We start from the raw sequence: 26,614 nt of genomic DNA on the forward strand, positions 1-26,614 counted from the left end.
TGGACCCTCAAAACACACACTGCAAAAATATTTTTCAAAAACAGGAGAGTAAGGCTGAGAAGATAATTCTGTCTGTTGAGAGCACAAATTTGTATACTTGAGGACTTGGAGTTCACAGGCTTAAGACCCCAGCAAACCTTATGCCAAAAACATATAGGGTTTGGCTCCTCTGTCTCTCTCTTTTTCTTTATAAGTAAATCTTTAAAAAACAAGAGAGGCCAGGGAGATGACTCAGCAGTAGAGCACCAGACTTTATGCATGAGGCCAAATTCAATAGCTAGCACCACATATTCTGGGGTGACACTTTGGCCTTTATTTCTCTTTTAGTATTTCTCTTTTGCACAATAAATAAATCTTTGTTTTTAAAATAACTAGTTCGGACTAATGAAAACTGGAAATACATTCCTCTTAAAAGTTATACTAAAAAACAACTTAAAAGGGAGGAAAATACTAAACATTTCAATTGAAAAACAGACTATGAAAAAAATGTATAGGGTACCTATACGAAGCACATCTAAAACAAACCAAAAAAAGATAAGAGTAGAAAAATGAGTAAAATACCCCATGCAAATATTAACCAAAAGAAAATTGGTTATATTAATATTAGATGCAGTAAATTATAAAGAAAAGGGATTTACAATAGTATGCTGAAAAGAAATATAATAATTTTCTTTAAAAAATTCAACATAGAGGACTGACTATGTGGCAGTGCACCCAGTTAAGCACGCAAAGTTAAGTTAACAAGGATCCAAGTTCAAGCCCTCACTTCTCACCTGCAAGGGAGAAGCCTCAGGCAGATCTGAAAGTGTCTCTCTTTCTCTCTCCCTCTCTATCTTCCCCTCCTTTCTCAATTTCTCTCTGTACAACAACAAAATAAATAGATAAAATCCAGGAAAAAAGAAAAACGGAAAATGACCACCAAGAATGGTGAATTTGTCATGCAAGAACAGAACCCCATTAAAAAAAAGGGATAAGACAATTGACCATAATTTATATTTAAACTTTGAATTTGCATATACCCACAACACAGCTTTAAAATATAGAATGCAAAATTAGACATTTTTCTTTCTTTCAAATCATATGTACCAACAACACTTAAGTCATATCAGTCCGACTTTAAAGTGAATTCCTGGTTAAACCATTTCTACCCCTTCAACTGTTACCATCTTGTCCAAGTAGCAATTATTCTCTGCCTGAACTATTTAAAAAATCTCCCAGGAGTCAGGCTGTAGTGAAGCAAGTTAAGTGCACATGGCACAAAGCACAAGGACCACACAAGGATCCCGGTTTGAGCCCTGGCTCCCCACCTGCAGGGGAGTCGATTCACAGGCAATGAAGCAGGTCTGCAGGTGTCTGTCTTTTTTTCCTCCTCTCTGCCTTCCCCTCCTCTCTCCATTTCTCTCTGTTCTATCCAACATTTATGACATCTATAACAACAATAATAACTACAACAATAAAACAACAAAGGCAACAAAAGGGAATAAATAAATATTTTAAAAATCTCCCAGGGACTGGGTTGGTATTGCTTCATAAGTGGTAAAGCAGGTCTGCAGTGTCTTTGTCTCTCCCTCTTTATCTTCCCTCCCCTCTCAATTTCTCTGTCCTATCCAAAAAAAAAAAAAAAAAAAAAAAAAAAAAACGTGGTCTGGCGGGGTCTTTGGCGGGGTGATCTCCAGGAGAAAGGTAATGGACCGGTTCTTTCTCATTCACGCAAGGGATGACACGAAGTAAAGACACCGGGGAGACCTGCAGCGTGCTCAGATCTCAGGTCTCAGGTCTCATTTATTAGCAGGGAGGCAAAGGTTTAAATAGAAAACCAAACAAGGAACATTATTCAAATACATCAGAAATTACAGGTTTCTTAAAGGTCAGCTTGCCCCTATGGTAGGGGGATGGTATGACAAGAATTGATGCAGATACATAAAGGTCAAGATAATTAGTCTCCTGATGCAGGCATTTAATTACCCAAAGGCGTTTGAGGGGAGGAGAGGGATTGAACCAGTTAAGGCAAGATAGAGAGAAGATAAGCAAGGTTTGATGCAAATTGAGGACATCAAAGGGCAGTGTTGTTAAAATTCGGACGGCTCCAGCTGGCCGGGCTAGCTTCACGGGCGGGTAACAGAGACGCGGAGACAATGGCTGGGCAGGGAAGCTGTATTTCTTTATTCAGGAACAACGATTTATAAACTAAGACCAACTAATCACCAAACAGAACTCTGCTGTCTCTTTGCGGCGGCACAAGCACTCTCTCTTACTCTCGAACTCAGGAACTCTTCAACTCTGGAACTCAGGAACTCTCGGACTCAGGAACCCTCTCTCGGGGTTCCTTGGGCGGGGCCAAGCGGGCCGCAAAATTAACTGGACTGATCCAATTCTCTTGGCGGGGGAGGGCTAGAACAAACCAATGTAAAGCATACGACAGGGCAGTGTTAGGAGTGTGTGACAAGGTGTGTTCTCCTCTGTGATCTTTGAGTAAGTGAATCTTAAAGTAGGCGGCCATGTGGCCTGCAGTTAATGGAAAGAAGTATTGAGGTCTCTGTGGGCCTGAGAGACTAACAAGGCAAGCTTAGTCTGGGAGACTTTTTCCCTCTTGGCTCATCTCTATGACGAGAGAGACTTACAAGTGGGGTGTCTATCCAGACCTCCATCCAAGGATGGGAGAGCTCCCCTACGCTCTACCAAGCTATCACATAGTCCCACAATGGCCACCAGGAGCAGTTGGAAACATATTGCCAGCAGCAAGCCCCAGTAATAATCCTGGAGGCAAAAAAAATAAAAGAAAACCTCCTCATTTGACTTCTTCTCTTTTTTCCTGCCTATTGACAATACTCCACTCACTAGTCTAGAGATCTTAAATAATGAATTAGGTTGTCATTCCTATGTTCTAGACCTCCAACTGTTTCACATCTCACTTAGAATGGCATCAAAGTATATTACTTTTATACCTTTCCACTTTACTTATTCCAGTCCTGTCATACTTGCTTTTCCTCAATATATCATTGCATCTTCACAGTCTTAGCACCCTCTCACATCTTGAAAATCAATCAAGATAAATTAATTTTGTATACAGGCATAATAAATTATTCATTTTTTTTTCTAACATCTAACTTGCTGAATGACATATAGTAGGATTCAAATGTATTTGGTTAAGCAATTGCTCAAAAAAAGGGGGGAGGTGGATTTCAGCTACTTATAACTACATTAACAAAAGCATATTGTTTGAAGAAAAGCAAGGCCTTGCTCTTCCAGTTAGACCACTTCTGGAATGTTGTATTTAACTTGAAGTATCATATATTAAGAATAATTTTTATCCACTGCTGCATTTCAAACAAAGGATATTTTTCAGAAGAAAAACAGAGTGGTAACTATGTCCTGTGGAGAACAATTAGAGGAATCAAGGATCTTTAGTTCGATAATTGGTGGTTGAGGTGACATGAAATTTCTCCCCATATAGTTAGAGTCAGCCGCACCAAAAGGGAATGTATACTTTTTCATGCTAGTGCAAAGGACTCAGTATGATGTCTCAGAGAAGAAGCTTTTAGTTGAATGTAAGGAAGAACTGCCTATCATAGATTTTTCTCAACTAGTCTTATGCCGAATACTTAGCATGTTAGCTTAGACAAAATGCCTAGTGTCATCGATGCAAGATTTTTCAGAATCTTCAATGGGAAAATATTAAGAAGACATTATTATATACTTCATTTTCAAAATGTGTTTGTCCATAAAAATTTTATTCACAGAGAAATGTTAACATCTCTTGAAACAACATTTCATGAAATTTGATGAAAATCATCAAATTGTCCTCTGAAGGAATAAAGTCAGGTTCACATAAAGATACATGAAAAATGTAGATGAAATTGCTGTCACTTCAATAGTTTTAAACTTTGGTTATTAACATTAAATATTATAATGCTGGGGGAAATGACTCAATTTTCTTCACTTGTTACAATACAATAGAAATGAAGTTCTCTAGTATAGTGGTTCTGAACTTTTCCTCCTAGCAATATATTGTAATGATGTTGCTATGTGCTTCCACAGATTCATTCATTGTATGCAAGATAATATTGCCAGCTTTTTCATCAATAAACAAACAAATAATACAACCCTCATATTCTGCTAACTCTTCCTTATAAGTCTGGAATTTTGGTAGAATCCTTACATGGAACTATACCCTTCTATTGAAGGCTGAAATTTGAAACTCAAATATGGAGCGTTAATTTAACTTAAAAAAAATAAACTGAGACCACATTTGTGGAGAAATGATATTTTTTAATTACAGAAAAAGTTAAAGAAAAAAATTCAAATCAGAGCCATTACCTTGAGTATGAAGGAAGTAATAAAAAAGAAGTTAAGTTTACAATAATATTGTCATTGTGTATTTGGTACAATAAGACATAATACAAAAATTGCCTGACAACATTAAAAAAAGTATAGCTGGAAAATTGTCATTAACATCTATAGAACTGTTCAATGGAGAGTATAAACTAAGGCTAAAACACTTTAGTTCCCAAGAATAATATACATCATAGAAAAATGCCTCATCAGGAATTAACATTCTGTACATGTTCTGTTTTCTGAAACTATTTTTACCAATGTTTCATATGTTCAATTCAGCTTCTAAAGTCCTTACAGTACTAAGAAGAGTGGTGTTTGGGTTATTAGAAAGAAAAATTGGGTGGGGGAGATAAAATAGTGGTTATGCAAAGAGACTCTCATGCCTGAGGTTCTGGAGTCCCAGGTTCAATCCTCTGTACCACCATAAGCCAGAGCTGAGCAATGTTCTGGCATAAAAAAAGAAAAGAGGAGAGGAAAGAAAAGGAGAGAAGAGGGGTGAGAGGGGTGGGGAGGGGAGGAAAGAAAAATACTGTAATTAATAGGATTATCTCTTTTGTATATTAATAAGATATTCTGTCTCCTACCATTGGTGTTGAAAAACTTACTGAGGTTTTGTTAAACATGTATGTTGGTTGGTACCTGTATCAGATCACACCAGACATATCAATTCTTGAGATTCTTTGAATAATGGGATTATCCTTTCTGTGTTATTTCTTAATTTACTCATAAATTGACACCTCATAAGGTGTTATCGTCCATTCTAAACAGCAGATAAAGAAATGCCCACATTAACCTTTCACAGCCACAGAACTTAGTCTATATTTTGCACTTGTGTTTTTCATGACCACTTGGAAAGACACCAAGCCAATTTCAGGAATACTATAAAGGTTTACTGAGTTCACAGGGAGACATAAGAGTTCTCAGTTCTCAGAAGACACAGAATCTCAGTGCCTTGCTTGGCAAACGCTAGAAGAAGAAGTGCCTTGCTTAATAACCTAATCCTAGAGCTGCCTCACTAACGTGGAAAAGTAGAGATCAACTCAGATATGGTACTACCTCTCTCCACAGTCCAACTGGGAAGACAAAATGCTTGAAGACAAGTGATGGCCAATACCAGAGCCAGGTATTCTGGGCAGGGTTCAGGAAATCATTACAGCTTTGTTTTCTTGGTCTCCAGGTTGATCATATTCCCATGGACATGAGGAATATGTTTATCTGAAGTTTCCTGAATATTCTCTGGCTTTAGAGGAACATAGTAGTAGCCCATGATAGAGAAGATCAGGCAGACCACCAGCAGGAGGCAGGAAAACAAAACAAATTCAGCCCACTGTTGGAAGAAATAAAGAAAATAAATAAAGAGAGCAATATAGAAAAACTGAGGTTAAGTGCTCTTCATAGGATAAAGCCTGAGGAGGACTAAGCAGAGTCACTGACTCAGGCAGAGATTTGCAAGAAGCAGATCAGATTCACTAATCTCATAATTCATAGTGGTCATTATTATCATGTACCTATAACTATTTTATTTTTAAAACTGCATATCTTTTTTTTTCTCACTACAACCAGATTATAAGGTAAAGAAAAAAACAAAGCACAGAAATAGCTACAATGTTCCCAAGGTCTTTATATCTAACCAGTCAAATAAATGTCACAGTGCTGAGTGGAAGTGAAGAAGGCAGAGCAATGGAGGAAGTTGAAGAGGAAACCTAAAGTGGATACAAGCTCTTGTTTCACCCAATCTCATACCTGAACCAGGCCACTGAACTGTGCCACAATAAGCACAATGATGTTCCCAAATGCAACTGTCAACAACCATGCTGCTTGGAGTACAGATTTCATGCTCATTGGTGCCTAGAGAAGATATAAATCTGTGAGTAAGTAATCCCACTACAATACCCTCATGCCCTATGCATTCACTCAGAAAACTCCCACAAAAACATCTAAGTTCAAATTTCCTCACTAAGGGTGTGGGGTCAAAGGAACTCTCCTACACTGCTGGTAGGAATGTAAATTGGTCCAACCTCTGTGGAGAACAGTCTGGAGAACTCTCAGAAGGCTAGAAATGGACTTACCCTATGACCCTGCAATTCCTCTCCTGGGGATATATCCTAAGGAACCCAACACATCTATCCAAAAAGATCTGTGTACACATATGTTCTTGGCAGCACAATTTGTAATAGCCAAAACCTGGAAGCAACCCAGGTGTCCAACAACAGATGAGTGGCTGAGCAAGTTGTGGTATCTATACACAATGGAATACTACTCAGCTGTAAAAAATGGTGACTTCACCGTTTTCAGCCGATCTTGGATGGACCTTGAAAAAATCATGTTAAGTGAAATAAGCCAGAAACAGAAGGCTGAATATGGGATGATCTCACTCTCAGGCAGAAGTTGAAAAACAAGATCAGAAAAGAAAACACAAGTAGAACCTGAAATGGAATTGGCGTATTGCACCAAAGTAAAAGACTCTGGGGTGGGTGGGAGGGTGGGGAGAATACAGGTCCATGAAGGATGATAAATGACATAGTGGGGGTTGTATTGTTAAATGGGAAACTGGGGAATGTTATGCATGTACAAACTATTGTATTTACTGTTGAATGTAAAACATTAATTCTCCAATAAAGAAATAAATTATTAAAAAAATAAATAAATAAAAATAAAAATTCCTCACTAAGTTAGCTATGGGACTAAGTTAAGGAGATGACAATAACGGTGGAGATTTCAACTGAATGTTCTCATTCATTAATCATATAATCTCCATTACAACCTAACAGATAAGTTCTATTCTTACTTTATACATAAAAAATAGCACTAGAAAGATGATAATTTGCTTGCTTGATGTTACACAGTAGGTTGTACAAGCAAACTTTGAACATGGGCAGTTTGAATCTATGACTCTTACTTTTATCTGTAAGCATCCTTTCCTAGATCCCAAATAGTATAAGCTTCTATACTGCAACATCATGATCTTAGGTATCAAGATAATTCTCTGTTCAGTGTCATAGGTAAGGGATTTAAGGCCAAAAGATATGGTGCTCTTATTTACAGTTACATACATACTGAACATAGTGCCAGGATTTAAATATCCCATCCTATGAGTATACCTCTCTCTCTACTTTCCACTTGCAAAATCCTACCTGAGAATATGAAAACTCAAGTCCTGTGACAGAGAACATGACTTCTGCAGCTGTAACCAGGGCATATTGTGGTAGCTGCCACAGAATGGACATTTTGTTGGCTAGAATGTCTTCCATCTTCCATGCCTGGGGACCCTGACCAGTGTTCTGAGTATGGGAAAAAAGAAATGGATTTTTTAGCAAAGAGCTAAACTATAACCTTCTCATATCCTACATCTACTTCCCTCTTTGTATTTTCATTCTTTTGTTACCTCGACAAGCTGAATAATTTCTACACAATTTAAGTTTTTGAAATTCATTATAAAATTAACACTGAACTCAGCTGCCTGGCTTCTGTCAACCAGATACCATTGTTGACAGACTCCTTGAATGGCAGAATATTTTGATGCTGTGATTTATATTTCTATCATTTTGACCTATTGGGTATTTTGATCCTGGCCAACATTTTTAATATTAATAATTATTTGCTCATTTGACAGAGAGAGAGAGTCACTCTAATATATGCAGTGCCAGGGATCAAAGTCTAGACTGAACTTTACTCCTTCACTTTACAGGCTGCCTGACTAACATTTCAAATATGAAATGTCATCTAAACTAAACCAACGTAATACAGTTTTCAGAAAGCACATTCTTAATAAATAAAAATTTAGTTCCTCGTATATTTTTCTATTAAATTGCTTTTAGCATTTTCCATTAAATTTTTTTTTACTAGAATTATTTTCATTAGAATGAATTATTTTCTGGTCACCCTTACATTGAAGATTTGGTGATGTAGTTTTTTTTGTTTATTTTTAGTGCAGTGTTGACTAGTTTATAATATACAGTGGCATGGGAGATGGCACAGTGGATAAAGTTGACTATTAAGCATGAGATTCTAAGTTCAAACCCTGACAATACTTGTATGAGGTTGATGCTCTGGTTCTCATTCTTTCTCTCCTACTACATCTCTCACTAGTAACTAAAATATTTTAAAAATTAATATCTATATCAAATACTCCTGACGTTTTGAATTATATGCATTGGTCATTGATATTTTTATTTATTTAAGATTTTTAACTGTCAGGAAAATAAATCAAGACGCCAGTGAGATACCATTTCAAACCTACTATGATAGCTATAATTTAAAAGACAAAAAATAAATAAGAAACTGTTGGTGACTATGTATAAAAACTGAAATATCTGTAGACTATTAGTGGAAATATAAAATGGTATATTCATTTTGGACAAGATTCAGGGGTCCTCAACTGGTAAAGCATAATTATTGTATGATATAAACAATTCTACTTCTGGGTATATTCCATGAGAATTGAACACATAATCTACACAAACACTTGTACATGAGTGTTCATAACAAAAATATTTATAATAGTCAAAAGATAAAAACAATTCAGCTAGCTATCAACTGACGAAATAAAAAACAAAATGTGTTAGATTCATATAATGATATATTATTTGGCAATAAAATGAAGATCTGATAAATGCTACAACATAGATGCACCTTGAAAATATGCTAAATGAAAGAATATAGATACAAAAATTCATATATTATATAATTTTATTCATATGAAATATCCAAAATAGGAAACAGGAATTAGAAAAGTAGTTGTTTAGGTCTTAAGTATATAGGAGGGAATGGACAGTGAATATTAATGGGTTTTTCTCTCTTTATTTCTTCCTTTCTCTCTCTTTTTAAAAATTTTTTTTTACTATATTTATTTATTGGATAGAGACAGAAATTGAGAGGGAGGAGGAGACAGAGAAGAAGAGATACAGAGAGACACCTGCAGCTCTGTAAAGCTTTCCCCCTACAAATGGGGACTGGGGGCTCAAACCCGTGTGCCTTTGAGCACTGTAACATGTGCGCTCAACCAGGTACACCACCACCCGGCCCCATAAGTTTTTTTTTTTTTTTTTAATTGTTTTTTTACCAGAGCACTGCTCAGTTCTGGCTTATGGTGGTACAGGGGATTCAACCTGGGACTTCAGAGCCTCAGTCATGAAAGTCTCTGCATAACCATTATGCTATTTATTATTTATTTATTTATTTATTTATTTATTTATTTATTTATTGGATGTGGGAAGTAGAGGGGGGACCAGAGCACTGCTCAGCTCTGGTTTATGGTGGTGTTGGGGACTGTACCTGGGACTTGAGAGCCTCAGGCATGGGAGTCTTTTTGCAGAACCATTATCCTGTCTCACAGGCCTTCCTCTTTCTTTCTCTCTTTCTCTCCCCTCCCCCTTCTTTTCTTTTCTTTTCTCTTTCTCTGGTGGTATACTGAACTTGGAACCTCTGTTACCTCAAGTCTGCTATCTGCTTAGTCTGTGACTTCTTTTCATTTTTTTTAATTTTATGTGATACTAGAAGATAAATTCAGGACCTTGTGCATGTGCAGTAGTACTGAGGGTTTTCCCGGGCCAAATTTCATTCAGTATTTTTGGACAGAGAGGAGAGAGAAAAAGGGAGAACAAGAGATACCATAGCACCATTCTATCAGCACTGGTGCTCCCATTCAGCCAGGTCTCAAACTCATAACCTCATGCATAAAAGTGTTTAGGTGGGGATAGATAGCATAATGGTTATGCAAAGAGATTCTCATGTCTGAGGCTCCAAAGTCTCAGGTTCAATCACCCACACCACCATAAACTCTGGCTGGGCAGTATTCTGGTTAAGAGGAAGAAAGAAAGAAAGAAAGAAAGAAAGAAAGAAAGAAAGAAAGAAAGAAAGAAAGAAAGAAAGAAAGAAAGAAAGAAAGAGGGAGGGAGGAAGGAAGGAAAAAAAAGAAAGAAATGCATGTGCTCCTCAAGGTAAACTACTACCTCTGAAGCTTCTTTTTGGAGTGGTGAAAATGTTCTGAAATTGCACAATTCTAGAAATATATCAAAAGCCATTGACTATGCTACTTTCTATATAAAATATATCCTATTTATCTATATAATGGATATACTAATGTACTTAAAGCTACTATGTACTTTAAATATGTGAATTGCATGGTATTATAGGAATTATATCTAAATAAGCTGTAAAAATGGCACACCAAAGACACAGGCTAACTTAAATTTTAAAAATTTACAGGAGTCCAGCGGTAGCTCAGTGGCTTTAAGCGCACATGGCACAAAGCGAAAGGACCGGCGTAAGGATCCTGGTTCGAGGCCCCAGTTCCCCACCTGCAGGGGAGTTGCTTCACAAGTGGTGAAGCAGGTCTGCAGGTGTCTATCTTTCTCTCCGCCTCTCTGTCTTCCCCTCCTCTCTCCATTTCTCTCTGTCCAATCCAACAACAATATATCCAACAACAATGACATCAATAATAACTATAACAATAAAACAACAAGGGCAACAAAAGGAAATAAATACTTTTTAAAATTTACATATTATTCTCATCACACTTCTAGAAATGATTTTTTTTCTTACTCGCTATCTTATTTTAATACTAAGTCAAATGTAATGAAATAAAATTATAATCCAGATTGACATCAAAATTGAAGTTAAGAGGCATCCTGCCCTGATCACTGAGATAACCATAAATAATAGTTAATGGATCCTCCAAACATTTATATAAAGATTGACATTTGATACCAGTCTTAGTTAATATCAGTGTCCAGGCCAGTGTCCAGGGAGCTAGGAAACCTGTATGGGGAGTCAGTCAAGAAAACACAAATAATAATTCTGTCCTTGGGACCATGATTATATTGTAGCAGACCATGTCACCTGGTAGCAATAATTCAAGATGAATTGTGTCTTCCATCCTCCCAAGACCCAGTGCCTGGTGTCAATGTTATTGGTTTTAATATTTTTTATGAAGATCTTAAGAGTCATTCTAAATCACTACAGAACAAGTCTTTTTTGTTTGTTTGTTTGTTTGTTAATACTTATTTATTCCCTTTTCTTGCCCTGGTTGTTTTTTATTGTTGTAGTTATTATTGTTGTTGTTATTGATATGATTGTTGTTGGATAGGACAGAGAGAAATGGAGAGAGGAGGGGAAGACAGAGAGGGGGAGAGAAAGATAGACACCTGCAGATCTGCTTCACTGCCTGTGAAGCAACTCCCCTGCAAGTCAGGAGCCGGAGGCTTGAGATCCTTATGCTGGCCCTTGCACTTCGTGCCACCTGCGCTTAACCCGCTATGCTATAGGCCAACTTCCGGAACAAGTCTTCTTACACTAGAAATTAGTATGTAATTCTGTCTGTCTCCCTTTGGCTAGACAGTAGGGTAGACAGTATCTGATAGATAATAGATGTGGACAGAGATACATATAAGTGGAAGGAAAATAAGGTGGCTATGAGTTACTTACATTAGCAATAACAAACAGATAAGTGGAACCAATGTCTAGTAGACCCAAATTCAACAAAAAGTTCTTATCTTCTGTTTTGCAGTGTACTGCAGGGTATCTGGAAGATGACAAGTTAGTTCAGAATAGACATCATAGTTTAGAAAAGCAATCTCATATGCAGGGCAAAGAGTGATCCCATTTTGTCTAGTAATGGTGAGTCCAGAAGTGAAGCTATCATATTTATTTATTTATTTATTTATTTATTTATTTATTTATTTATTTTTAGAGAGGAGGTCTAGGAGTCAACCATTTTCATGCCAGGTTCTTATGTCCCTGCTCTGAGCTTTTCCTTAACTATAGAGTTTTAAATAAAACTTAATCATGAATCAGAAAGGCATATATCACCATATTCTATGGACTTCATAAAAAGTCAGTCTACTTAAGGCTTCTGAATTTTTCTTTTCTAATTTTTTTTTTTTTGCCTTCCTACTTATCACTGGGACTCTGCACTACGAATCCACTGCTCCTGGAGGCCATCCCCCCCCCCTTTTTGTGGCCATTGTTGTTGTTATTGTTAGATAGGACAGAGAGAAATCCAGACAGGAGAGGAAGACAGAGAGGAGGAGAGAAAGGTAGACACCTGCAGACATGCTTCACTGCCTGCGAAGTGACTCCCCTGCAGGTGGGGAACAGGGGGCTCGAACAGGGATCCTTACTCCAGTCCTCGTGCTTCGCACCATGTGCGCTTAACCTGCTATGCTACTGCCTGGCCCTTCTTTTCTACGTTTTATGAATCAGTAGAGCAACATAAACCAAGCATAAAGTAATATGGTGTCAACAAAAGATACCAAGGGGTAAGAGTAAGACCCAACACTAAATTTTGAAAACCTTCCAGAAACAGTCTTGCTAGCTACACAGTATGGCCCTCACAATATGATTTCATTATTTCAATATATCTGTACATAAACAGATTAAGGGAAAGATGTGAGTAGAAAAGGCAATAGTCTATGTTCACTCAAAGTTAGCCAAGATATATATAATCCCTCTACCTACATGCAAAGAAAAAGCATTTAAAATACCAGTGACTAAAATAAAATGTCCACAAGGGCAATGCTCTTACTCTCCTCCTTGCACAGTTATGTAAGTTGACACACCATAGTCTTCACCAACACTGAGAGAGATAGCTGTATCCAAGGAGATATTGACTTTATTGTGCAAGGTGTTAACAAACCTAAAGATAGAAATATTATTACAAGTATGCCAAACCTTCCCATATAAGGGCACCTAATGAAAGTGGTGTTTTTCTTTTTTTTCTGTTTCTGCTTTGTTTGTTATATTTTACTACTCTACCCCAGTGTGTAGAATAATGGCTAGCACAGAAAAGGTATGTGATGCATATTGCTGACTGAATATCCTTCCTGGGGGTTCCTGTTGCTCTCTGAGCCACACAAGTTCTCTCTTTATTATCGTTTTACTTTCTAAACTCTCTACCTTTTTAGAAGCATATTCAAAGACAAATTATTATGAATTTTCACTGTTCCACACTCAGATGTTTCAGTTAAAGTTCTTTTCTAAAGTTTGATTTTAAAGGCCACTGCACTGTGTATTTCTCTATCTGATGTTAGATGCCTGCTACAGAAATCATGTCACTTCTCTAATGCTTCATTTCTGTAACTACCCCAGGATGCCTGACAAAATCTTCAGCCTTACCTCGATTTAGTACCAAAGTGTTTCTACTTTAGTTTTTTTTTTTACTCCAAATGTGTTATCTTTGATTATACCATAATGCCTCTACTAGTGTATAGTAATAATTATATGTTAAGAACAATGTAATATAAGAGATGTCCAATTACTAAAAGGAAAGATTGCTCATTGCTAAATTTACTGCTCTTGGTCTCAGAGAGGAAAAAGTTCAATTATTTTCTTGAGAGCATTATAAATAGCTCAAGTTCAACAGGAGAAAACCATGAACTAGCACAGGGGGCATACACAAATTTAAGGATATCTTTGAATACCACAAGGGAAAACAATACTATCTGCTTCTCTGTGTTCTGTCAAATGTCTTCTAAGACTCATGTCCTTGATATTTTAGGAGACAGAAACCCTAGAGAAGAATGGTAAAATATGAAGTCTCTTCATCTGTGACTTCACTACTCAGAAAAACCTCAAGACTTAAAAGGATAAAGTTCTCCCAGACATCCAAACCTCAAGGATGTCATTCCATTGACCGTTTTGCTTTCTTCGTCCTTCACCTATGATAGGGAAAAGTGAAAAAAAAATCAATTAAAGCTGGCAAAAAGAAGCAATAATCATCAAACTTGATCATCAGGAAAATCTTTGATAAGATATTGATAAGCCAGTCATCATACTCTAAGATAATTTCAAACCTAGACAATTCTTCAACTTACCATCATGCTAGAAATATTTTCCCTATCTTCTCGAATGATCAGAGTATACCAGCTTTTCTCCTCCACAAAATGTGCATTGTTGATAGATGAATTGTGGTATTTCAGGTGGAAGTGGAAATCCTGGCTTCTTGTGTTCAGATGAAGTTTGGAATAGTGTGGCATTTTCTGTAGAGTGAAAACCAGTCACATTCACCCTCTAATCTGCTATAGACATCACAGTTTTTCATAGCATCCAGGGGCAGGAACTCTCATCAGATATCATCAACATTACCTAGTAGGCTAATAATTTTACTTCCCTTTTTAGGGTCATACTATAGGAGCAACTAGTGTAATGCATAATGATTTATGAATAAGGATGGTCATTTTAGGGTTTCATATATAACAACAAATGTAAATGCCTTTAAGAAAATATGTAATTATAACCATAGAACATATATGCACTAAAATCATATTCTCAAATATTATTCAAGGTCATAGAAAATAAAGATGTGATGAATGTTAAGAAAAAATAAAGGTTAACACAGCATACTGAGGTTGAATACTTTAAAATTTTGTTTATACAGCACAAGACCCTATAAAACTGGACTACTGCGTTTTCCCTCCTCAATCACTATCGAACAGGCCATGGCTGCTGCGCCACTATGTTCCATCGCTATGTTCCATCACTATGTTTCAGAGACAACCCGAACTGCCCCTGCGGCTACAGACAGACTATGACCCACATAGTCAACGACTGCCACCTCTCCAGATTCAAAGGAGGTCTCGAAACTTTACATCAGGCTCAACCTGACGCTGTTGACTGGCTACGGAAGAAGGGCAAACGCTAGAAGAATAACTGCATTTTCATCTTGCATAAAAGTCAAATCCAAGTGGATCTAAGATATAAACGTTAGATTAGAAACTATCAAATACATAGAAGAAAACATTGACAAAGCATCTCATGATCTATGCTTCAAAAAAATCTTCAAAGATTCAAATCCAACAGCAAAGACAACAAAAATAAATCAATGGGACTATACCAAATTGAAAAGCTTCTGCACAGCAAAGGGTAATACCACCCTAACAGAGAAAGATCTTACAGAGTGGGAGAAGATACTTATGCACTATATTTCAGATAAAGAACCAATAACCAAAATACACAAAGATCTCAGTAAACTAAACACACACACACACACACACACACACACACATACACACTCAGTAGAAAATGGACAGAAATTTCACCAAGGAAGAGATGTAGAAGGCCAGCAATTATATGAGAAGTTTCTCAAAGTCACTGACTATCATGGAAATACAAAGACAATGAGTTACCATTTTACTCTTGTGAGGATTTCATATGTTAAAAATGACAATAACAACAAATTTTGGAGAGTATGTGGGGAGAAAAGGGACACTTCTGCACTGCTGGCAGGAGTGTAAATTGATCCAACCCTTGTGGAAGAGTCTGGAGACTTCTCAGAACACTAGAAATGGACTTAGTATATGACTTAACAATTTCTCTCCTTGGGAGAGAACAATGAAAATAAAAACACCTATCATAAGAGATCTGCCAGTCCCTGTTCAGGTGTCAGTTGCCGGTCTAGCTTTGCGAGCAGGAGAGAGACGACCAGGGACTCATGGCTGAGCTGGGAAGCAGTATCTCGTTTATTAATCAGATACATCGCCTTTTATGCATCACCAGAAGTGGCAAGCGAAAGGAAATGACTAGGAGAGGGGGCGGAGCAAAAAAAGAGTGTGAACAGAACATAGAAAGCTTCCATATATCCAGTGGGGATTAAACCAATACCCTGCAGGCAGGGCGGGACCCAGGTAAAACAATGATTATGTAAATAGACCACATCGTAAGTAATATAAGCGAACCTAATGTGATGATCAAAACAGAAGGTCTTATAAGCAGAATTTAGAAGCATACCAACAGAGATCTATGTATATTTATGTTCATTGCAGCACAGTTTGTGATCACCAGAACTTGGAAGCAACCCAGATGTTCAACGACAGATGAGATGCTACAAAATTATGGTATATTTACATGATGGAAGACTGCTGTTAAAGATGATGAAGACATTTTTTTTTAAATATTTATTTATTTATTTATTCCCTTTTGTTGTCTTTGTTGCTTTATTGTTGTAGTTATTATTGATGTCGTCGTTGTTGGACAGGACAGAGAGAAATAGAGAGAGGAGGGGAAGACAGAGAGGGAGAGAGAAAGACAGACACCAGCAGACCTGCTTCACCGCCTGTGAAGCGACTCCCCTGCAGGTGGAGAGCTGGGGGCTTGAACCGGGATCCTTACTCCAGTCCTTGCGCTTTGTGCCATGTGCACTTAACCCGCTGCGCTACAGCCTGGCTCCCGAAGACATCTTACATCACCCTAGAAGGAACTTGAAGACATCATGTGAAGTAAGATAAGCCCAAAAGAGAAAGGCAAATACCAAATGATCTGCTTATAAGTGGTGCTTAATAAATAAGGGTAAGGAGAGAGGAGACAGTGAATGTGTATTAGGTGTAATATATTGCATCAAAGCAAAGAACTCTAGGGAAATAGGGGGTCTAGGGGTGGAAGGGTACTTTAAGGGTCCTGGTGCATAATGAAATTATACTCATGTTTCAATAACTGCACCATAAAGCATTACTCCCCTCAATAAAAAGGAAAAAAAATGTTTACAAGGTCTGGGTGGTGGTGCACCTGATTTAAGGACCCAGGTTCGAGTACCCATCTCCTACCTGTAGGGAAGGAAGCTTCACTAGTAGTGAAACTGTGCTATAGACATCTCTCTGTCACTCTCTTCCCTTTCAATTTCTCTCTATCCAAAAGAATAATTTTTTAATTTGCTTATTTCAAAGAAAGGGAATATACAGGATAAAACTTTAATTAGATATGGTCTATTGTAACAAATCAAAAGACTCTAAATGGAGTTGGCATAATAGCATTATGGTTATGCAAAAGACTTTCATGCCTGAAGCTCCAAAAACATGTGTTCAATCCCCAACATCAACATAAGCCAGAGCCAAGCAATTCCCATGTGAAAATAAAGTAATTAAATATTTTTTTTAAAAAAAAGACAATTAAAGAATGAAGGAAAGAGGAAGCTGAAAGGGCTTGGGGGACTCAGTGACCTGTGATAGAGGAAGAGGACAAGTTGGCAGGGTGTATGGTGTTTTAACACCTGTTATGGGACAATATGAAATGATACACCTATGGCAATACTCTTGTAAATCAATAATTCCCCTCAATAAAGTGACCTTTAAATTTTTGCTTATTCCTTTCTAATTCTTAAAATTATTTATTTATTTTTTTATTAATGAAAGAGATACAAGGAGATAGAGAATCCGACAACACTCTAATACCTGCCATCCTGGGATCAAACTTGGGGCTTTATGCTTGAGAGTTCAAAACTTTATCCACTATACCACTCCTAGAGTGCTGCTTATTCATTCCTACAAAAATGCTACTGTAATCATCTCTGGGTGACATTACTAGAGGTATTTTTATTTTTATTGTTTAGAGGTGTATTTATCTAATAAGCAAGAGAACTGGAGTATCACTTTGGGTTAAGTAGATCAGGGATCAAATTTGGGACTTCAGGTATGCAAGTCCTGAGATATCTCCCTGACTGCTACAGATGGTTTTGATGTCTTCCTCCACACTCCTCAATTTTCCATATTAAATATGTATTATTTTACTCTTAAAAATATATGAAACACATATTTCAGGATGTGCATACTAATAATAGTGAAAATATGCACGTGATGTGTAATTAGGAGGCAGTTTGATATTATGTTATGTTTTGAGAACATACAATGTCCCAGGCACTAAGCTAACACTTTACACACAATACTCATCCTGACAGCAGCTAAATAGATTTTAAAATATTACTGAATGGAGCAGCTGAGAATAGGAAAAGAAACTAGGAAGTCTACTTTAGGTATATTCCTTGGGGCCCATAACTTCAGTAATTTTGGCTTCAGCTTGATAGTTAACATGGAGGTGTACTAAAAATGTCTGGGGGAGTAGGGAACTAAAGTAAAAATCTCTGGGTTTAGGGCAAAGGCAGAAGTTCAACCTCTGGGGTGGGGGAATGGGATGGAACACAGTCTTTTGGTGGTGGGAATAATGTTTATGTACACTCCTATTAATTTGTAGTTATATAAATCACTAATTAATATGAGAGGGGAAAATTGATTAAATGTCTCAAACCTTTTAATGCACAGACCATATGCTGAGTCTTTGATATGTTGACTCTCTTAAAAGCTTAGAACAGAAAGAACAGAAGCAACTGGTGGCACAGCTATATATAAATAATGTCAAAGGACATAAATTATGGTGATGTTGTGTATGATACAGCAAATCCTAACAAAGGGATTTTTCAAAGTTAACCCACTTGCCAAACAATGTGATTATAGCAATAACTATTTATTGCCTTCTTAAATCCTAAGACAGCAGGAAACTCCCTCTTCCTCTACAGAGCCTATATTTCCCCCAGTCCTGGAACCTCTAGGGTGAGGCTCACTTTGCTGCATGCTTCTCTCAATTCATACCAAATGTGATATTGCATCTGCCGATCTCAACCTAATCAATGCAATGAGTACCACCTCTGCATGCTTTACTTCAGACTGTGTCCAGAGATGTCAGGCATAGATCGTCAGACCTTGAGCCTCATTACTTGGATGAGACCTTTCCTTTCATAGGATTCTCAAATTCCATTCCAGGTAGTTCACTTCCTAATAAAGTCCCAAAACCTAGATATAGACCAGGTCCCATGGGATAGAGCATATATTCACATGTATCCATAAATTAGGGCAAAATATATACCTGAAAGCAGAAGTACACAATAGTCTGCAGTGAGTCAGTGTAAAGTTCATAATGAAATAGTGTCTACTTAGACTTAGATACCCTCCTCACCTACTTCCTATTATACTTCCCTCACTCACTCCAAAGCTAACCTCATCAAAGCAAGGACTGCAAAAGCTGAATAGTGGCAAGAGACTGGCATACTTTCATCACTATCAGGCCACCCCATCATCTGGGGACCTAGTTGGGAAGTCCTGAGATTCCCAAACAGACATGATGGGCCTAGCTCTCAAATAAATCCCTCTCCCCAATATTACCGGTCATCTCTATCAAGAACAACACAATAGACCCCTTTGTGGGCCCCCATAGGACCTTGCTCTCAACTTGGATCAACAATGGTAGAGAATGTTCCATCCTCTGAAGGGGAGCATGGACAGCATACTCTGTGCTACACCCGAGGAAGATGGGTCCTGAAGTTGAGACAGCCTGGAATGTTCCTACTTATGACCACAGAATATGAGCTCAGATCTGTAGGGATGCAGAGGTCACGTGGGCTCCTAGGCTGAATATGGGCCCTGGATCAGATCAGGTCGATAGGGTTTGTAGCCAACAATGTTTGTGTACCTTTCCCATATTTGGGAGCTACTCTTTTCCCTGATCCAGCTTTCTGGTCCTTTTTCTAGCCATGATATCATCTCTCCAGACAATAACTTGGGTCCACCTGCATATCATATTTCAGGCTCAGGGGAAAAAAAAAAACTAGTGTAATCATGGGCCCTTTGAAATACAACTAAAATGGGCCTACTAGCTATTTACAGAACAGAGGAAACCCCCCCCCCCCAACTCATCATCTGAATTATTCTAGCCTTTAGGTTCATGATTAGTCAACAACTTGTTTGGCTTTATATGTTAACTCTCTTTTCAGCCACCAGGTTCCAGACACTACCATGATGCCAACCAGACTTACTTACACAGACAACCCCACCACTGTGTCCTGGAGCCCTGCTTCCCCAGAGCCCCATCCCACTAAGGAGAGAGAGAGACAGGCTGGGAGTATGGATTGACCTGTCAACACCCATGTTCAGCAGGGAAGCAATTACAGAAGCCAGACCTTCCATAATGACCTGGGTCCATACTCCCAGAGGGTTAAAGAATAGGAAAGCTATCAGAGGAGGGCATGGGTTACAGAGTTCTGATGGTGGGAATTGTGTGGAGTTGCACCCCTTTTATCCTATGGTTTTGTCAGTGTTTCCTTTTTATAAATAAAAAATAATAATAAAATGATAAAGAAAAATAAAATATATATATTGTCTGGGAAGATGGTGCTGGAATTAAGGATGGTTCCTGTCTATTAAACATTTTGTCTTGCTTCATATGTTACCACCTTTCAGCCACCAAGTTGCAGATGCTGTTATGATTCCATCCTGACTTTCCTGGACAGAGGACTTCACCAATGTGTTCTGGAAGCTCAACCTTTCCAGATTCCTACCTCACTAGGGAAATATAGAAACAGGTTGGGTGTGTGGGTCAACCAGCCAATGCCCATGTCCAGTGGAGAAGTAATTACAGAAGCCAAAACTACTTTCTGCACCCCAAAAAGAATTTTGGTCCATACTTCTAGAGGGGAAGAAATTTTAGGGGGAGATGAACAGAAGCTCTGAACTCCAATTCATCAGGGCCCAGAGAGAGAAGAGGAAAAAAGAAAGGATATTATAAGTGAGATTTAGAAAGGAAGAAAAGGCAGGACCATAGAAAAATGGGTAAATATATAAATATAGATAGTTATATACATAATAGTCAACCCATACCTGTGATGTTGGGAGAACTACAACAATTTCCAATGGAGGGAATGGGGACATAAAACTCTGGCAGTGAGGAATGTATAAAATTATGCTCATTGGGAGTCAGGCGGTAGCGCAGTGGGTTAAGCGCATGTGGCATGAAGCACAAGGACCGGCGTAAGGGGTTCGAGCCCCTGGCTCCCCACCTGCAGGGGAGTCGCTTCACAGTCAGTGAAGCAAGTCTGCAGGTGTCTATCTTTCTCTCCCCTTCTCTGTCTGCCCCTCCTCTCTCCATTTCTCTCTGTCCTACCCACCAATGACAACATCAACAACAACAATAATAACTACAACAATAAAACAAGGGCAACAAAAGGGGATGATTAATTAATTAATTAATTAATTATACCCGTTATCTCATAATTTTGTAAGTGAGTATTAAATCAATAATAAAATTTTTTAAAATATCGCTAAAACTGAGGTATAGAGATAAGATTTCTTGTTCTGGGTTTTAATGTTAGGGAGTGGCAGACACAGGAACTGAACTAGGGTGCTTTAACTCCACTGGTGCATACTCTTAACCACTCATATTACGCTGTTGTCTTGGTGCATAATATGAATGAGTTTCAGGTTCATTCAAGTTCTTATCTCACCTGGAAGGATTTGATGGACTCAAGTAACAGAGTATTGTTTTCATTTCCCAGCACTGTCACTTTCACCTCATCATCTGCCAGATTCAAGACTCGTAGGAAAATCTCTTGTGGACCTGACTTGAGTAAGGCCATTTCCTTAGGACAAAGAACATGTGTGAGTATCACAAATACTCCTTCCAATCCAATGAGAACATAGATCCTAGTTCTTTTCTCTGACAACCTAGTTTACCTAATTAGCAAGATGTATTTTTCTCCGTCTGAATACCGTTTGCCTGAGAAAGCCAGCACCCTATTTCATGCAAACCAAGTTTATCTCAATAAAAACAAGCAAATGATGCCTAGTTACAAACTCCATGATTCTTTTTACTTAACCATGGTTTTAAATGTCTTTTCTCAGCATTACTCATTGAATCTGTCAAGAGAGAGTAACCTGGCATCCAACAAGATACCATATAAGCCCATATAGAATGGTTTAAAGAATTCCCAAAGAAATGGCTAGATACCCTTGATGTTAGTGTTGAGAATTATTGAATACTATATTTGGAATTACTTAGGTGAGAGGAGAATCTCCTTTTGCATTTCAGTTCTACTCATATCTACCCATTTAGCACAAATAGTTTTTATGTATCTTCTAATAAAAACATATATACAGTGTTAGGCCCCCAGGGAGTCAAAGTTGAACATGCCAGGAAAGTAAACAGACATGTTTCTGCTCTTATAGAGCCTTAGATTTATTAAACTCACATTAATTTTCATCTCTACAAGTGCTGCAACTCCAAATGCCAAACATGCTAGGATCATGCCAACAGCCATTTTCCTAAGTGATCTGTGGATGGATGAAAGGGCAAGAAAAAGGCAAGCAGACTTTAGTCTCAAAGGATAAACTTAAAACCCTCTTTTTTTTTTTTTTTTTTTTTTAAACCAGAACACTGCTCAGCTCTGGCTTATGGTGGTGCAGGACTTTGGAGCCTCAGACATGAGAGTCTATTTGCATAACTATTATGCTATCTACCCTCTGCCCAAACTTAAAACCCTCCTAAGTCTACCATTGAAGGCCTCTCTATTTTGGTCTCAATTACTTGTCAAGTACTTCCTCAAACCCCCTTTCCTCACATATCCTTTCTCCTTTTACTAGAGTCACACTGAATTTTTCTATGCAATGCACTATATTTTGCTACCTCTACTTTTATACAGAATGATATTTCTATTCATTACAATAACAAGATGATAGCAATTTAGCCAGATTTGTTGAACATTTACTATATGCTAATGTTATATATTACCGTGTTTCTTTTTCTTCTTCAGAAGTCTTAACTCTTTTCTTTCTCTACTTGTTTGCTTTCCTCAGCCACTCAACAATTTTTCTTTTTTGTAATAATTATTTTTTAAATATATTTAGCTCCCTTACTAAACAGTAAATGCCTTAGTGGAATGATTTGTACTTTAACATCTGCTCAACAAATGAGTAAATGACAAAAAAAGTGATTTGAATATGCTAAAGTAATGATCAGAAGTAAATTTATATTAAATCAAGTATAAAAGAACACTTAAAACCCTCCTCAGTCAAATTTTACAGAGAATAATATTTATATTTAAAATGAGATCAGTAGTAAAGGACAATTTCTATCCTCATTCTTAACACTTTCATTTGTTTTATAGAAATAATAGAATATTATAATAGATTGTCATCAAGGGCATTGGGCTTTGTGAAGAGGCAACACTCCAGACAATGCAACAATTTGTTTTAGAAGCCTAATCTCAGTCTTTTGACCTCCCATGAGGATTAGACATACCCATTCAATATCACATAGTTTTAAGTCTGCAGTACTGGCTTGGATTCTCTACAATAAAAATTAGATTTAGTCCCTATCCTCTAGAATAGATATTTAGTCCAAAATAGGTAAATAGAAAGGGATAAATGAAAAGCCCAAATAAATCACCACTAAATAGAAAAGTATTGACATTGAGTCTTTGTCAAACTTGGCAAAAATTGAGTCAGTTTGTAGTAATACAAGCATGGTAGGAACTTACGTGAAATTAATTCCACACTTGGAGACAAGACGATAAATGACAACGTCAAACAGTGGGATGAAGATAAGGACCAGAAAGGGATTTAGTACCTGTAAATCATGGCAAATAGGATTAGTACAGGCTTCCTATCAAAAGTGTGAGCATGTGTTTCTATTTACTGTTCATACTCACATTAGAACACCTTGGTAAAACTAAGAATGATTCAACATTTCTCAGTCTTCTTATGTTCAAAACTCTATTTCCTTTGTATGTACCTTCTAACTTCCTAAAGAACCTGTTTTACTCTGAATCTGTCTTTTTGTCAATCACTTGGTTGCTCTTTCTTGCCATATTCATTTGTCCTGTCCATCCCATAGTCTAAATGTAAATATGTTAAGGGAGAAAAGAGAGTGGGGGAAGGGGGGGTAATTCAGAGTTTCTGTATAAGGGTTTAGAAAAAGAACTGGAATTCATCAATAGAGATTCTTATTTTGCTGTTCATACCACAAAACTTTTTTTTCACAATATTTCTTTCCTTCTTTCTTTCTTTCTTTCTTTCTTTCTTTCTTTCTTTCTCTCTTTTTTGTTTTTGCTTTGACAAGAGGACCCCAAAACATCACAGTATCTCTACTGTATTACCCTGATTTGGGGGAAAAAGAAAGAGGTTTTCCTATAAGCTCAAAACTCAGTCTCTTGGAGTTGGGCAGGACAATCTACTTAATAGAGGATGTAAATGAGAAGTATGGGATTTAGTTGTTTACAACATACAAAGATAAAAGTATCAGAATACAGTTGGTAATCCTGTTAGTAAAAGTAGAGGAAAGAAAGATGTTCTAATGGCTAAGGAGACGTCTCCTACCTGCATTTGGTCAGGTTGAAGTACAATAAAACCCTGAAACATTGCAAAAAAACACATAATCTATTTAGATTATAGATAAAGAAAAGAAAAACTTAAATCAACAAGTTTCCAAGTGAGAAACTTAAATGTAAAGTTAGGTTTTTGGTTCAAGGATACAATCTTACTTATAAGAGTATGTAGGGGAACAGATTAGGGATGACATTTTTTTTCATAGTTTTTTCTAGATAGAAAGAGAGGCAGTAATTTAGGAAGGGAGGGAGAGAGAGCGAGAGAGAGGGAGAGAGAGAGAGAGGGAGAAGTTCTGAAGCCTCCTTCAATGTGCTGGGGCAGTGTTTGAAGCTGGGCTGCTCATATGCCAAAGGGATGGCTTCTGGCTACTCTTGCTGAAAGCAGATGGACCTAAGAGAATCTCCCCCCCACCTCTGTATGTGTGTATATACACTAAGTTTTCCTTGACTTGTTGACTTGAGAAAGAACAGAGGTAGTGTGTTGTTGTTTTTTTTTGTAATTGCAGACAACATGGTTAAGATTCCCTCTGAAACATCTATTTCCAAAGTTGTTCTCTAGGAAGAGATCTAAAAGATAAATATGATAAACCTTAGACAACTCAAGGAAACAAAAATGGTAAAAGTATAGTAGTTCGGCTTCAACTACATACGCTAATAAGACAGTGACATTATATTACCTTGCAGTATTAATGTCACAGTAAAAAAAATACAATAATCTAGGAAGCAGAACAATTGAGAGAGGAGATAAAATTTTGAGTTTGCCAAAGAATGGAAATCAATGGAAAAAGAAAATAGGACATTTACAACTTTCCCACTCTTTCTGTATTCTTATAGAAAACATTCCACTTCCAGGTCCTCTGCTGTGATTCAGGCCTGAAAGATAAAGTCAATTGTGTAGTAGCATCACATCAATCAGTCTGTCCCTGCTGTGCCTTGGGCAGGTTTAGAGGTAAAAGAAAAGGATCACTATCCTATGTCTACATCAGTTCACTTGTTACCCTCTTAATGGTTCTTTATATACATTTAGATCTCACCCTCTAAAAATAATAGTTTTTTTCTGCTAGGATTTTGGCATGGTTTCATGACTACACAATCTGCACAATGTCACCACTCATAGCAGGCATTTTTTAAAAATAAAGGGTGAGAGAAATAAAGGGAGAGACCAAGAGAAGAAATGTTCAGCTGTTCTACTGTTCCTGCTGTTTCTCCTTTGCCTGGCACTCCCATATGGTGACTACAGGCTTGAACCCTGTTCCTTGTGAAGGCCAAAGCATGCACTCTACAGGGTGAGTTATCTCTCAGCCCCTAAAAATAAGACTTTGGTGAAGGTGGAGAGAGATAGCTCAGAAAGTAGGAGTTCAGAACTTGCATTCCTGAGACTCCAGTTTCAATCCATTGCAATTCATGTAGCAAATTTCTCTGGCTTTGCTCTCTTTCTTTATTTTTACCTCTCTCAAGTACAACTCTCAATATCATATGAAATATAATAGATCCTTACAAAAATATCCTATACTAGATTACTTTGCCCACCCATAACATTTATGCTAAAAAAAATTGCCTTTCTTAAATTAGTTTTAGGCAAAGAAAAAAATTCAAAGAAATTAAATTTTATCTAATATGGATCATAAAGAAAGTAATGTACTTATCTGAAAAATCTCTTCTACTCACCAAATTCCCATTCATCTTGGTGGCTTGTAAGGTCCATCGTGAGCCCTGAGATAGGTAGATACTATTATAAGAAACTCCTTTGCTATCAGAAAGAAGGGCCAGAAGAAGGAATAGCTTTCTAAAGAACTACTCTTACCTGCTGATCCAAAAGAGCCCAAAACATGGGCACTGGGATATAAAGGAATAGCACTCTGGTCAGCGCTTTCACATCCATAATGAGTTGCTTCTGCAAAAAGGAACAGGCTAAATCATGAGATGGGGTTTTCTTGCTTAGAGTAGCAATGCCCCAAGAACAGTAAGAGAAGAGGTCAAATGCAACAGGAGGAAATTCTGATATTAGAAAAGACTCCAAGAAGTCGTCTGCCCAGGGAAGTCAGACTGGCTTCATGGTAGCATCTGCAACTTGGTGGCTCAAAAGCACTAAGATATAAAGCAGGGCAAATTGTTTAATAGTCAGGAACCTAAAGGTAAGTGTCAGGAAATCGTGAGGATGTGGTAGAGCCTGGCAGGGTTTGACTTGAGGAGTGCATCTATCCTATCAATCTCTCTCTCTCTCTACAGAGAGGTTGAGCAAAGAGGGACAGGAGTAACCCCAAAGGTTTACCCCATCTTATCAGACTCCCTGCCTCACAAAGCACCTTGCATTCCTGATACTATGGCCTGCTCACTTATTATTTACATAATCATTGTTTTGCCTAA

At 37.5% G+C, this 26,614-nt stretch overlaps 1 protein-coding gene across 6 annotated transcripts in view; it reads right to left on the minus strand.

The window, feature by feature from the left end:
• Window positions 1–5,317: 5,317 nt before the first annotated feature.
• Window positions 5,318–26,614, minus strand: part of SLC15A2 (solute carrier family 15 member 2) — a 56,270-nt gene continuing 34,973 nt past the window's right edge. For 2 of the 6 annotated variants that reach the window (XM_007536527.3, XM_016194043.2), the window contains 13 exons: window positions 26,052–26,141; window positions 25,916–25,960; window positions 24,240–24,272; window positions 23,402–23,490; window positions 22,115–22,196; window positions 21,371–21,505; window positions 14,148–14,312; window positions 13,945–13,991; window positions 12,860–12,970; window positions 11,761–11,857; window positions 7,470–7,616; window positions 6,079–6,183; window positions 5,318–5,662 (listed from right to left, as the gene is read on the minus strand). In XM_007536527.3, coding sequence (XP_007536589.2) covers window positions 5,486–5,662; window positions 6,079–6,183; window positions 7,470–7,616; window positions 11,761–11,857; window positions 12,860–12,970; window positions 13,945–13,991; window positions 14,148–14,312; window positions 21,371–21,505; window positions 22,115–22,196; window positions 23,402–23,490; window positions 24,240–24,272; window positions 25,916–25,960; window positions 26,052–26,141 — 1,323 coding nt within the window. In that variant the 3' untranslated portion in view covers window positions 5,318–5,485. The remainder of the gene's footprint in view (window positions 5,663–6,078; window positions 6,184–7,469; window positions 7,617–11,760; window positions 11,858–12,859; window positions 12,971–13,944; window positions 13,992–14,147; window positions 14,313–21,370; window positions 21,506–22,114; window positions 22,197–23,401; window positions 23,491–24,239; window positions 24,273–25,915; window positions 25,961–26,051; window positions 26,142–26,614) is intronic. The other 4 variants (XM_060198283.1, XM_016194044.2, XM_060198284.1 and 1 more) reach the window with 4 other exon arrangements.

Source organism: Erinaceus europaeus, chromosome 9, assembly GCF_950295315.1.
Source record: "Erinaceus europaeus chromosome 9, mEriEur2.1, whole genome shotgun sequence".
Taxonomy (NCBI): Eukaryota; Metazoa; Chordata; class Mammalia; order Eulipotyphla; family Erinaceidae; genus Erinaceus; species Erinaceus europaeus.